At 38.2% G+C, this 15,448-nt stretch overlaps 1 protein-coding gene across 1 annotated transcript; it reads right to left on the reverse strand.

Annotated features, from left to right (window-relative positions):
* Positions 1–12,110: 12,110 nt before the first annotated feature.
* Positions 12,111–14,994, reverse strand: LOC133038108 (uncharacterized). The gene is made up of 5 exons (XM_061116158.1): positions 14,971–14,994; positions 13,686–14,454; positions 13,336–13,469; positions 12,284–13,117; positions 12,111–12,182 (listed from the first exon to the last, which is right to left on the reverse strand). Exons 1-5 carry the CDS (start codon positions 14,992–14,994, stop codon positions 12,111–12,113), a joined length of 1,833 nt encoding a protein of 610 aa, XP_060972141.1.
* Between the last annotated feature and the right edge of the window lie 454 nt (positions 14,995–15,448).

Below are 15,448 nucleotides of genomic sequence, written 5' to 3' on the forward strand. Positions count from 1 at the left end.
AGAGAAGTGGATGCTGGTCCACAACTTCTACAATGGGTTGGTAGGAAACACTAGAACTTTAATAGATGCAGCAGCTGGTGGAGCCTTTATGAGAAAAAGTGCTAATGAGACTTATGATCTATTGGAGGAGATGGCTCTAAATAATCAGCAGTGGCCAACTGAAAGGAGTCAATCAAAGAGGGTAGCTGGTGTGTTAGAGGTTGATGCCATCACAAAGTTGACAGTTCAGGTTGAGGCATTGACAAAGCTAATTGCAGGGCAAGCTAAACAAGCCCAAGTTGTGTGTGAGTTATGTGGAGGAAGTCATCACTTTTCAGAGTGTCAAGCAGATGTGGACGATTTGCCAATGGATGAAGCTAAAGCCATTGGAAACTATTCACAGAACAACAACAACAATTATGGGTTCAACCAGGGTAATAACCGAAGAAACAGTGGGTTCTATCAGCAACAAAATTAGAACCAGAATCAGAATCAACAGTTTAATCAGCAACAAACTTCTGGTGGAAATTCTAGTTTGCAAACAGATTTATTGCTTCAATTCATGACTGAAACTAGATCTTCAATCAAAGACCTGCAGACACAGATGGGCCAACTAGCAACTCTAGTAGCAACTCGTCCTCAAGGGAATCTGCCTAGCACAACTAAAGTAAACCCCAAAGAAAACTGCAAAGCAATTACCCTGAGAAGCGGTAAAAATTATGATGGTCCTGAAATGCAACAACTAGCGAATGGAGAAAAGGAGAATGAAGCTCAACCAATGTCAACCCCAACACCCACTTCAACGAAGGCTACTGACAACCCAACACAACCACAACACTCTCCACCAATCAATAGTGATCACCATGTGAAAATACCTTACCCTCAAAGGCTTAGAAAGTCAAGCCTAGACAAGCAGTTCACCAAATTCCTAGAAGTCTTCAAAAGACTTCACATTAACATTCCCTTTGCTGAAGCTTTAGAGCAGATGCCAAGTTATGTGAAGCTTATGAAGGAAATCATGTCAAAGAAGAGAAAGATGGAGGATTATGAGATAGTGGCTCTAACTGAAGAGTGCAGCGCCATTCTACAGAAGAAACTCCCTCCCAAACTCAGAGATCCAGGGAGTTTCACTATTCCTTGTACTATTGGGAGAATTGAAGGAATAAATGCACTTTGTGACTTGGGAGCCATCATTAACTTGATGCCTCTATCAGTGTTTAAAAGATTGCAGCTGGGTGAAGCAAAGCCAACAACAGTAACTCTCCAATTGGCGGACCGATCACTAGCCCATCCTAGAGGAGTCATTGAGGATGTGTTAGTTAAAGTTGAAAAGTTCATCTTTCCAGCTGACTTCATCGTTTTGGATATGGAAGAAGATAGCAATGTCCCAATCATTCTTGGGAGACCATTCTTGGCAACTGGCCAAGCCTTGATCGATGTTCAGAAGGGTGAATTAAAGCTGAGAGTCGAAGGAGAAGAAGTGGTCTTTAATGTGCTAAAGGCTATGACGTACCCAAAGGCAAGTGATAACTGTTTCTTCATAGACTTGATTGATGAAATTATGGGTGAGAAAAAGCTGTTAGATGATCCTCTTGAACTAAGTTTAACTGAAGATGAATTGACGGAGCAAGAGGGACAAGAGGTCATGGGTTATGTGAAGTGGCTTGATTCCTATGGGCCCTTGAACAGAAGATATTTTGAGGAATTGGGAGCAGTTCCAAAAGAGCTAAAGCCATCTACTGAAAAGCCTCCAGAACTTGAATTGAAGGTGCTTCCTAGTCACTTGAGGTATGAATTTTTGGGTCAAGATAAAAAGCTGCCAGTTATTGTTTCAGCTTCTCTCACTGATGTGGAAACTGATAGACTTATGCAGGTACTCCGAGCTCATAATAAGGCCATCGCTTGGACACTAGGTGATGTCAAAGGAATCAGTCCTTCAACAGTGATGCATCGAATTCTCATGGAAGACAATGCCAAACCGACAATTGACGCTCAACGAAGACTCAATCCACCCATGAAAGAAGTTGTCAGAAAAGAAGTAGTTAAGTGGTTGGATGCTGGAGTTGCTTATCCTATTTCAGATAGTAAGTGGGTTAGCCCGGTGCAAGTGGTTCCAAAGAAAGGTGGAATGACTGTGATCAAGAATTGAAAGAATGAGTTGATTCCTACAAGAACAGTCACTGGTTGGAGGATCTGCATCGATTACAGGAAACTCAACAAAGCAACACGAAAAGATCACTTCCCTTTGCCCTTCATTGATCAAATGCTAGACAGATTGGCGGGGCAAGAATATTACTGCTTTCTTGGTGGATATTCTGGATACCACCAGATAGCTATAGCACCTGAAGATCAGGAGAAGACTACTTTCACATGTCCCTACGGTACCTTTGCTTTCAGAAGAATTCCATTCAGCTTGTGCAACGCCCCTGCTACTTTTCAAAGGTGTATGATAGCTATCTTTTCAGACTTGATTGAATCTTGTATTGAAATCTTTATGGATGATTTCTCAGTTTTTGGTTCCTCCTTCGATCATTGTTTAGAAAATTTGGAAAAAGTGCTAACATGGTGCGAGAAGTCTAACTTGGTGTTAAACTGGGAGAAGTGCCACTTTATGGTAACAGAAGGAATTGTTCTTGGGCACAAAATTTCAAAGGTAGGAATTGAGGTGGATAAGGCTAAAGTTTCAACAATAGAGAATTTGCCACCTCCAGTTTCTGTAAAAGCAGTGAGGAGTTTCCTAGGACATGCTGGCTTCTACCGCAGATTTATCAAGGACTTCTCCAAAATGTCAAAACCTTTATCTAGCTTACTTGTCAATGGTGTTCCATTTGAGTTTGGAGAAGATTGTTTAAAAGCTTTCAAGGTTCTAAAGGAGAGATTGATTACATCACCGATAGTAACTTCACCGAATTGGGAGTTGCCGTTTGAGTTGATGTGCGACGCAAGTGACTATGCCATTGGAGCGGTCTTGGGTCAAAGAGTTGACAGAGTATTCCACATAATCTACTATGCTAGTAGAACTCTGAATGATGCTCAATTAAATTACGCCACTACAGAGAAAGAAATGCTGGCAATAGTGTTTGCTTGTGACAAATTCCGACCCTACCTGATTGGAAATAAGGTAATTGTCTACACAGATCATTCAGCAATCAAATACCTTATGACCAAGAAGGATGCAAAACCGAGACTGATTCGGTGGGTACTTCTACTTCAAGAGTTTGACTTAGAGATAAAAGATAAAAAGGGCACCGAAAACCTGGTAGCAGACCACTTGTCAAGATTAGAGCTGGAAGAGAGTCAGAATACAAAGGAGGTACAGATAAATGAGCAATTTCCTGATGAACAACTCTTTAGTGTGAGGGAAAACCTGATGGTACCGTGGTACGCTGACTATGTTAATTTCTTGGCTGCAAAAATAACTCCTCCCGAGCTTTCACGTCAACAATTGAAGAAGTTCTTTTCTGAGGTGAAACATTATTATTGGGAAGAGCCAATCCTCTACAAGCACTGCGCTGATCAAATAATTAGGAGATGTGTGCCTGAAGAGGAGATGTATTCTATCCTAAATCATTGTCATGCTTTACCATGTGGAGGACATTTTAGTGGAAACAGAACAGCTGCAAAAATGTTGCAAAGTGGATTCTTTTGGCCAATGCTATTCAAGGATGCTACTACCTTTGTAAAGGCATGTGATCGTTGTCAACGAACAGGTAATATCTCAAGAAGAAACGAGATGCCTTTAACAGGAATTTTAGAAGTTGAATTGTTTGATGTGTGGGGAATAGACTTCATGGGTCATTTTCCTTCATCCTTTAGCAATCAGTACATTCTTTTGGCTGTCGATTATGTGTCTAAATGGGTCGAAGCTGCAGCTACACCTCAGAATGATGGTAAGACAGTTCTCCGCTTTTTACAAAAGAACATCTTTACTCGGTTTGGTACTCCTCGAGCAATAGTAAGCGATGAAGGGAGTCACTTCTGTAACAAGCAGTTTGAAGCACTTCTTTCAAGATATGGTGTCCGACATCGAACTGCTTTACCATACCATCCCCAAAGTAATGGCCAAGCTGAAATTTCTAATCGGGAGATTAAGATGATTCTAGAGAAAACAGTGCAAAGATCAAGGAAAGATTGGTCAAGAAAATTAGATGATGCATTGTGGGCATACAGAACTGCTTTCAAAACACCGATTGGCATGTCCCCATATCGATTGGTGTTTGGAAAGGCTTGTCATCTACCGGTGGAGTTAGAGCATAAAGCTTTTTGGGCCATGAAGACTCTTAACATGGAACTAAAAGCTGCAGGGGAGAAAAGACTGTTACAGCTGAATGAGCTAGAGGAGTTTCGAAACGAAGCCTATGAAAACGCAAAAATATACAAGGAGAGAACTAAGAAGTGGCACTATCAAGGTCTAGTACGGAAGAAGTTTCAACCAGGGCAGCAAGTGTTACTCTTTAATTCAAGGTTGAAACTGTTTCCTGGAAAGTTGAAGTCAAGGTGGTCAGGACCATTCACGGTGGTCAAGGTGTTTCCTTATGGAGCGGTGGAGTTAAAAGGTGATAGTCCAGCAACTTTCAAAGTTAATGGACATCGTTTAAAGCTCTACTTGGGAGGTCAATTTGACCAAGGCAAGTCCGCCATGATCCTGGCGCCACTTTGACGTACAAGGCTCAGCGTCCGGCTATATGACGATAAAGACAGCGCTCTTGGGAGGCAACCCAAGTGTTTTTCTTTAATTTTTCAGACTTTTTGATTATGTTTTTTAGATGCTTTAGTATTTTTAGTATTTTCAATTTTTAGATTAGTACCAGACATTATTTCTTTTTAGTTGAATCGTGAAAAGCATGAAAAAAAAAAATTTCGACCTGAAGCCCAGTGGTCGCGACCTGAGGGTTCCTGGGTCGCGACCTATTTTTCAAGTCGCGACCCTGGTCGCGACCTGGACTTTTACAGAAACTCACGATTTTTTTTTGGTTCCAGTGGTCGCGACTAGCCTTTTGCCAAGTCGCGACCTATTTTCCAAGTGGCGACTCCAGTCGCGACTTCCTGATTTTCCAGAGAGGCTTAAAAATCGATCGTAAGCTAGTCGCGACCTGCCCTAGGCCAGGTCGCGACCTGCTCACGAATTTTCTATAAATTCAAATTTTTCCCCCTCATTCAACCCTACACCAAAAATTTCAAAATTCAAATCCTCTCAGCCGAACCCTACCCCTTTCCATCTCAAAATTTCAATTTTTCATCTCCAATCTTCAATCTTTTCATCTTTTCTTAAATTTCTTAAACCCAATCCATTCAAAAACCCGATTTCACTCAACAATCTACACATATCATCAAAACCCATACCAAAAATCACCCATAATACCCCAAATCCGAAAATCACCATTATCTTCAACTTCAACCTCATGCTTTCAAGAACATTCAACAATGGAGGTGGAGTAAAGTTTTTTTTCGGGTTCGTAAGTATCACTTTCTTCAATCTTTAAGGAATTTGATTAAATTTTTTTAGATTTTGGGTGATATAATTGTGTGTTGTGCAAAATATTGTTGATATTGGGTTTGTCATTATTGTATTGTGGTATTGAGTGTTTGGGAATATTGTTTGAGTGAATTTTTATTTTTGGGATAGAGAAAAATTAAGGGGAGGTGCTACCCAATTTTTTTAGAAAAGAAAAAAAAATTCGAAAAAAAAATCAAAAGAAAGAAAAATGGCACCTAAGAGGACTAGGAATGTAGAGGAGGGTTCGTCTTCAAACCCACCACCAACGGGTTTTGATATGACCCGCTTTGGAAACATTGAGGCCCAAAATCGCTTCATGAGGCTAAAGAATAGGGCTTATATTGATGATCGGGGTATTGAATTCCCCGAGAATCCCTTGAGGCGTCAACCTCGATTTGAAACAATTAGAACTCAAATAGAAAGAATGAAGTGGGGGAGCTTTGTAGATGCTCGGGGTCGGGCTAATGTTACTATGGCTTGTGAATTTCTTGCGAATTGGCCCGACCGCCGGAATGGGGAAGTGAAAGTGCGTGGGAAGAAAGTTCCTGCTACTGCTGATGCATTTAATGTGATGTTCTCTGTCCAAGATTACACTAGGGAAGAACAACGCCTGCAAATTATTGAAGAGGAAGAGCAGTTTGATATGGTGGATGTGGCGGAGACAGTGGGATTTCCTGGGTTGAGGTTCCATGACAATGATGGCACCGAGGGGTCGCCAAATATCCTATACCGGTGTGAGCTGAACCCGGTGGCAAAAACATGGTTGTACTTTGTGAGTGCTCGGTTAGTGCCAAATAAGCATTTTTCCGATGTCCAAATGGATCGCCTGAAATATGTGTACGCCATAATGAAGGGGTACAACATTAACATTGGACAAGTCATAAGGCAAAGCATTGAGCAGATCATGCAATGAGCCACGGGAGGTGGTTTTGGTTTGGTAGGAGTTATCACAGAACTGTGCGGGGCATATGAAGTTCCCCAATTAGAGTATGACAACACGGTGTTGCCACTTCGCAAGATGGACATCGCCTTTGTCAACAGGCTGAAAGAGCCACATCCCTATGGCCGACCACCACCTGATGCACCGCAAGGGCGTAGGCGGCAACGCGAGCCTAGTGTTGAAGAAGAATAGGAGCAGCCCCTACAATTGCCTGGGCCTATCGATCCTACAACACAATACACTCATGCACAACTGAGTTATATAATTCAGCAGAACAACCACATGCAACAATACATGGTGCAGAGGAGTATCTATGATGAGGGATAAGTTCAGCAACTCAACTCTCTTATCAACAAAATGAACATTGGGATTGATGACCCGAACTATTTGGCACAACCTCCTCGGTTCTATCCCTATGATCAGCCGCCACTACCCAACCCTTTTTGAGAGGGTCTCAGGTAAGTCTCTTCTCTCTGTATATTCCTGTATACATTGGGGACAATGTCATATTTAGTTTGGGGGGAGAGACTTAAAAATTTTAAATTCTGCACTTTAATTTCTGCATTTTAATTTTCTGTTTTAGTTTTTTGTTTTAGTCAAGGAATGGCAATAAGCTTGATGATAGTTGTATACTGCTGATTAGTGCGATGTGATATGAAATTGAAAAATAACTGTGTGCTTGATTCTGTTAACTCTTTGGATTAGTTTGGATGCTTAGAAACCTGTGAACAATTGTAATTACTCAATCTGTGAAAATTGTTATAGCTGTTTTACTAGGGTTTGTGGTAAGATTGACAGGATAGCTTAGAACTTGCATGTTTATTCTTTTGAGGCGAAATCCTTGATAGTGTTCAATTGGAATATGACTTAGGCATTTGTTGGATAGTTTGAGCCTTTCAAGCCTACCATAATAATGTGTATCCCTAGTGAACCTTTTGAGCCTAAACCTGTTTTGTTTTTCACCCGTTGATTTGAAAAATTTCGCAACCACACTATTAATTTTTTCTTCACCATGTTATCCATGATATCATAAGCTACATAATTAGTTTGGGGGAGAGGAAACATTTAGTGAGAGAAATTAGTGAGAGGGAGAAAAACTTGTAAGATTGAGAAGAGGAAAAATTGTACTTCAATGTCACTGATGAAAAAAAAAAAAAGAAGAACAATAAAAAAAATATATATATGTTTGAAAAAAAAGAGACTCAGTGATGTTGGAAAAATAATAGAGATATCTTCTATCAATCTTGGTAAATTTGGGGAACGTTATTGGATTCTAAAAAAGAAAAAAGGTAAAAAGCTTGTGGGTTCTATTTGTGAGCTTATGATATGTTGAGCCAAAAATTGTCTTTTGCCTATCCCTGAATATCTGAGCCATTATACTTAAGCCTTTAAAAGACCTAATGATTCCAAAGAACACTGTCAACATTAGTGGAGAAAGGTAAGCATGCAAGCTTATGAGTTATCGGATTGTGGAACTGTTGGAAAGAGTAAAACTTTTATAACAATGTTTCATATTTGAGTAAATTGTTGCAGTTGTACATAGTGTTATTAATGGAGCATCCGAGTTAATTGTTAGAGTTAGTATGATCAAAATTCTAGTTTATGCAAGGAAGAAAACAGAGCATAAGTCAGCAGCATAGTAATGATCAGATAGCGTAGTTAGTTTTTTTTTATCTTACTCGGGGGCGAGTAAGAATCTAGTTTGGGGGATTTTGTTAGGTTATAATTAGCCTATGTTTCGGGTCTTTAAAGTTAGCATTATCTCGTCTATTGGTGTCTTTTGGAGCAGTTTTACGCTTGATTTTTATTATTTCAGGTTCCCAGAGTGTTAAAGTTTAAATTCGGTCAAATGGCGAAAAACTGGGATAAACTGGAAAAAATTAGAAAATTCGGCTCCAGAAGCTACAGTAGTCGCGACTTCATGAGAGCCAGGTCGCGACTCTGGTCGCGACTTCGAGATTTGGCAGAACCTCTGATTTTCGAGGTTTGCCTGTAGTCGCGACCAGCTTAAGGGCTAGTCGCGACTTGGTACGGACGTCGTGGTTTTGACCTAATTTTGATTTTTCTCTCAATTGGAGGAACACTACTCATCCCTATCTAAGGAATATGACACTGAAGGTCAGAGGGAAGCAAAAACAGACCTAATAGTGGATGCAAGTGGAGAGGAAGCTATCTTGAAGACCCGGAGCGATATCACCTTCTAGTTTCTTTCTTTTACCCTTAAAAATTCTTCTTTATGTTTGTTTTTATTTTTGAATTAAACATGGATGTTTTTAGAGTTATTATAAACTAAATTTCCCAATAAGGGAGGATGATGATTGTTGTTTAAGTTTATGCCTAGTTAATAAATAATTGCCATTCATTCATCTTATGTGTGAATACTATCTTTATTTGTGTTTAATTCCATGTGCAAGCTTGATCACCTTTTACATGTTTAATGATCTCAATTCGAAATCTGAAAAGTGAGAATTGAGAATGCTAAAATTTGGATAGTCTAGGTTTTGATGTGAAACGAAAGTATTTACATAACCTCAGTGACTAATAGATTATTGCTTAATGCTGATTTTGTGTTGATTTAATTAAGAAGTTAATTAGAGAATACATTATTTAGAACCTAAAAGATCTGAAAAGAGTTAGGTTAATTTATAATCTGTCATTCACATTGAGATAAGGATAGCAATTAGATATTAACATTGGTAGCTTAACAACAAGATTCACCTCCCTAATCTCTCATCTTGATTAATCTACGTACGTTTCTTTTCTTTTTAATTTCTGAGTTGTTTACTTGCAAATTGCAAACTTATTATTTTACCAAATAGAATCATAAGTATAATTCAGTAGTACTTAATCCAATTCCCTGTGGTTCGACCTCACTTGCATGAGATACTACTTGATTGCGTACACTTACGTAATAAACATAAAATTCGTAACACCCCAAACTCACTGTTGTTCAAGCTTTGCTTTTCCTTACCTACACATGTAAATAATAATTGTGAGTCAACAGACTCAGTAAGAAAAAGTATAATATATGTAAACATCTAATCGATTCGTATTCAGGTGCCCATACACCTAATTACAAATCTATCCCGCATCCAACGTTATAAGTTGCGAACATTCAAGACAGTATGGTTAACCATAATATAAGCCTATACTAAGCACTCTAATCGTACTGATGTGATAGCGCCAACCCATACTATACTAAATGCTAAACATATATCCATCAAAACTCAATACATTTCTATGTACATCGAAACCGCTCTTATTGATATGTTATCTATTTGGAAATGTATAACATGTAATCACATATATTTATTATAATATTCTTATCCTGCTTCCACAATTAAGTGTTCTAGTCAACCTGAGTAGAAAAACCTACTTGATAATCGAAGGCCCTAAGTCACAATACTGTAAAATTGATAAGTGTCTATTTTAAAATACTTCTTAAAACTCAAAAAGAAACAAGTATTTTCTGCCAATCTACCTACTTATTTTGACTCTAAAATTAAACCCATGCTATAGAGCTTCTTAAGAGTTTCAAAACAGTATATATAATATCTAAAACGAACACTCAAGTGAAAAGTTATAGCCAAAATACAAAAATTGACCTTATTTGTAAACCCTGCATGGAAACTCCACTAATACGGAAGCTCACTTCGTGGAAGCTAACCTTCGTAGAATTTTACTATGCATAAGCTAACCTTCACGGAAGCTTACTACGCGGAAGCTAACCTTCGTGGATGCTAGCCTTCACGGAAGCTAACTACGTGAAAGCTAACATCTGCGGAAGCTAACCTTAAGGAAATCTTACTACGCAAAAGCCTAGAACATAACTTGGCATGCTCTCCAAAGATTTTTACCCCTTTCATTGGAGATACTCATAGGAAGACATGATCCCCTACCTAAAATTCTATGTTTCTTCACTTCGGATCTGCATAACTTTTCTGCCTACTTTGTGAAGTAAGCATCTTAGCCTTGATTTGTCTATAGCCCAATGGTTCGCTGAATTGATTTTGGACATGAATATTTCTTTTCTCCGGTCTCATCCCAATGAATTGGAGAATGATACTTCCTACTATAAAATAACTCATAGGGAGTCACCCCTGTCGTACTCTAATAGTTGTTATCATATGAAAACTCTACCAAGGGTAGATACTTACTCCACGAACCTTTAGATCTATCACACACATGCCTGCAGTATATCCTCTAATATCTGAATTGTTCTTTCGAACTGGCCATCCGTCTAAGGGTGGAAAGCTGTACTGAACTTCACCTTTGTACCCATGGCCCTTTGGAGACTTTCCCAAAACTTAGAGGTGAACCTTGGATCCCTATCCGAAATAATGGACTTCAAAGCCCCATGTAGGCATACTATCTCCTTAACATATAACTCTTCATATTGATCTACTGTGTAATGACCGCATGATTCGAATATGGATTAGTAGGATAATTAACATTGACTACTTTTATTTTATGATTGTATATGAATATATATATTGTGGGCCCTATTTTTAAGAAAATTGGTATTAGGGTTATAATTCTCAACTCCGGAGATTTTATCAAACTCTAAGTGTATTGTATATGCCATATGTGAAATTTATTATTTTTATAATTTTTGTTCGGCAACGATAGAAAATGCGACGATAGTCATTAAAGTCACATGAGTTAGTTTGAAACCTTTTATTTAGCGAGATAATCGTATGTGATATTAGAAATATCGATATTAGGCATGATTATAGTTTTTGAATCATTTTATCCCTAAGTCTAAAGTCAACTTAAGATTGAAGTAAGAGTAAAGTGGGAATGTTGTCTAAGACCTTAGGTTTGTCTTTTAGTGGAATAAATGATAATCCCTTGGTTGATTATCTCTAATTATTTTAAGTTAAGAAAATAAAATAAAAACTCTTTATTCATCTTAAATTAGAAATAACCAAAAATCAAGTTTATCACTTAAGCTCTCTCTTTCCCTTTTTTTTTGAATCAAAGATGATTTTATTTAATAACTTTTAGCAGAAACAATAGACTTTAAAGCAATAGGAGCATCATGCTCACTGAAAGTACAATCTGACAAAGAACAAGAACCTCTCGCAACACAATGAACGACCTTATTCGCAGATCATTTTAAAAAACATAAAGAAACATTGTTTAAACAGGACAATAAATCTCGACAATCATGCACAAGCATTCCAAATTGAGATGGCATATTAACTGAACTTTTTATAGCTTGCACAACAACTAAGGCATCAGTTTCCACCACAACATTAGGCCATTGCTTTCTTTTAATCCAACTCAACGCTTCCTTAATCCCAAATATCTCAGCTACTCCTGGTTGTACTACTCCAAAACGGCTCACTAAAATAACTTCAATAAGGTGGCAAGTATGATCTCGGGCCACAATGCCAAAACCAAACTTGTTTTCCTCTTGAAAGATAGCACCGTCAACATTAATCTTGACCGTATTCATCAATGGTTTCCTCCAAAGCTCACTAACATTATTAATATCATCTATTAACAATGCACCAATTTTTTGTAATTGAGCACTCTTCCATTGGTCAAGAACCACTCTAGCCGACCGCACTACTTCACTAGCAGAACAAGCTTTTTCATTCCAAAGAAGATCATTCCGAACTGCCCAAATTTTCCATCCCACCATAGCCGCCTCTCTAACATTATCAATAGGTTGCAAAGAATTGAAATTTAAGAACCAAGTGCCAAAGTCTTGCAAACTGCAGCACCCATATCAACACTAGAAACATCCAGCATGCACGGCTGAATCCACAATCGAGCAACACATGACAAATAGTTTCGGCTGCTTGATTGCAAAAGGGACACATGACATCAACATTCACATGTTTTGTATTCAATTGTACCTTTATAGGAAGACAACCAGATATTGCATGCCAAAGAAAATGCTTCACTTTTGGAGGTATATCGAGCTGCCACATTTGCTTGTAACCATGATGTGCAACCGGTTCCAATTCTGCAGAATTTTGCAAAAAAAGATAAGCACTTTTTATAGTGTACAACCCAGAATTTTCTTTGTTCCAGTACCATGAATCCCTCTCCACCCTATCACTCAACTGAATAGACAATACCAACTGCCTATCTCTCTCCTCAAAGAGATCATTAACCACATCTGCATCCCATCTTCTCAACCCCACCGGAAACAAACACCCCACCATTTGTCCCTCCAAAGCAGGATGGTTGGAAATAACAAAAGGGTTATGTTGATCAGGGAGCCACAAGACTTGAAGGATATTCACCGAAGTGCCATCTCCAACAGCTTTTCTTGCACCGGCTATAACCAGATCTTCAGCTTCAAAAAAACTTCTCCAAATAAAACTGGGATTTGGTCCAAGACTAGCAGTAAGATATGTACCCAAGGGGTAATATCTTGCTTTGTAAATTCTACTAACCAAGGAATTTTTATTATTCAGCAACCTCCACCCTTGTTTACCAAGAAAAGCTAAATTATAATTATGAAGATCCCGAAAGCCAATACCACCATCATATTTGTGTCGACAAAGCCTCTTCCAACTCATCCAACTTACACCCTTACTAGAAGAGTTTGCATGAGATTTCCACCAAAATTTGGATATCAACCCCTCAAGGTTAGAACAAATTTCTTTTGTCAACAAGAACACACTCATAACAGAGGAAGGCAATGCTTGAGCAACTGACTTAAGCAAAACTTCCTTACCCGCCTTTGACAAAAACGACTTTCCCAAGAAAAGATTTTCTTTTGCATTTTGTCTTTAAGGAAGCCCAAGATAGTATTTTTATTTCTTCCCATAATACATGGCAAACCCAAGTAAAAAGTATTATCCAAAGCCTCAACCATCCCCAACATCTGACACATTCTTTGCCTAGTATCGACACTAGTATTATTACTGAAAAAGATGGAAGACTTAGCATAATTCACCTGCTGACCAGAAGCTCGTTGATACACTTGTAGGAGTTGTAACAATATTGCAGCTTCATCCTCATTAGTTTTACAGTAAACATAGCTATCGTCAGCAAATAGCATATGAGAAACTCGAGGAGCTCCTCTAGCAACTTGGCAGCCAGTCAACCAACGATTACGTTCATATTATTGCAATAGAGAAGAAAGTCCCTCAGCACACACCAAAAATAGGTAGGGGGATAGTGGATCTCCCTGCCTAACACCTCTCCCAGGATAAATAGGTCCCATAATCTTCCCTCCCTACGTAACATTATAAGTAACCGTTGACACACAACACATAATAAGGGAGACTATTTTGCGGCAAAAACCCATTCTAATCATCATAGCTTCCAAGAAAGCCCAACCAACACAATCATAAGCCTTGCTCATGTCGAGTTTGAGTGCCATAAAACCATCCTTACCCACCCTTTTCCTTTTCAAGTAATGCATAATCTCAAAAGATACCATTATATTATCAGAGATCAATCGGCCAGGAAGAAAAGCCCTTTGAGTGGATGATATAACATCAGGCAAAACAAGTTTCAATCTATTAGCAAGCACCTTTGAGATAATTTTATAAATCACATTACACAAGGAAATCGGCCGGAGATCAATCATTAGCTCGAGAACCTTTTTCTTTGGGATCAAGACAATATTTGTATTATTAAGATCACGAGGGAGAGTCCCATTATTGAAAAAAGATCTTACCAAGTTAACAATATCATCTCCCACAATATGCCAAAATTTCTGGTAGAAACCCGGAGTCATACCATCGGGGCCTGGGGACTTATGAGGATGCATTTGGAATAGAGCTTTTTTAATCTCCTCAGCAGTAACACTTTCCATCAACAAAACATTCTGCTCCTCAGTAATTCTCGGTTGTAGGCAGTGAAGCACATCACCAAATTCAACATCTTCATAACCAAAAACTTGCTGAAAATAATTAGTCACCACAGTTGGTAAATCGTCTTCCCAACTAACCCACTCTCCATCATTATTTTTCAGCTTCTGTATAAAATTATTTCGACGTCTCGAGGTTGCTTTGGCATGTAAAAATTTGGAGTTTTGATCCCCTTCTCTTAGAAGCTCTCTCTTTCCCTTTTAGTTGTAGAAAGAACCAAAAAACCCAATAGATTCTTTCCCTTTTCTATGTGATTTTTACCAAGGAATCAACGGGAAATTGCTGGTGCAATCCTAAGGTAAGGCTTAGTGCTTTTTTCTTAAGTTTTCAAATCCTTTTTACTAGGTTCAAGCATGCAAATATTGGATTGAGGTTCTTTCCAAACCATTTGAGTTTGTGATTAGTTTTCTGGCTTAATTTTGAGTGGATTGTAGTTTATTTGAGTTTATTTTGTTGGTTTGTTGAGTTGTTGAGCAAGTTTGAGTTCAAAAACTCAAACTTGGCTCAACAAAGGTGAATTTTACATTTTGGGGTTATTTTTTATTTTATTTATTGGATTATGTTTATTGGATATCTTTTAGGTATTCTAGAAAGTTTTAAAAGATTTGTAGTTGTTTGGAGACTTTATGTTAATCTACAGTAGAAAATGGCAGACCATTCCTATGTAAATGGTCTACCGTTATTACTGGCAGAAACCTAGAAAAATGGTCTACCATTTTTCCAAAACGGTCAGCCATTTTCATTGAAAATTTTTCCAAAGTCTCGTTATTTTGTATTTTTTCGATATTTAGGTTATTTCTATGCTATTTATCGATATGAAAACTTTTAGTTTTGAGTTCTGGTCCCTGAAAAGATTTTAGCAAGTTGTTTATCCAATTTATGTGATTGTGACATATGACCTCTGTTCAACGCATGAATTTTTGTTTAGGTTGACCAACACACTTGAGTAAGGAAATAAGGTAAGACTAACATAAGATATGTATATGTGTATAAATGTAAACTGCATGATACATTATGTGATTTGTATACTACCAACACTAGTACAATGATGTTATAGAGTGCATTGGTACAATATTCTATGTTCAAAGGGTGAGACGTAGAGTTACCAACACTAATATAGGATGAGTATGTAGTGCTTGTGGTACAACACTCAGTTGTATCCAAAGTGCAGTTTAGCCCTACCAACACTAG

The sequence above is a fragment of the Cannabis sativa genome, chromosome 5 (genome assembly GCF_029168945.1).
Source record: "Cannabis sativa cultivar Pink pepper isolate KNU-18-1 chromosome 5, ASM2916894v1, whole genome shotgun sequence".
Taxonomy (NCBI): Eukaryota; Viridiplantae; Streptophyta; class Magnoliopsida; order Rosales; family Cannabaceae; genus Cannabis; species Cannabis sativa.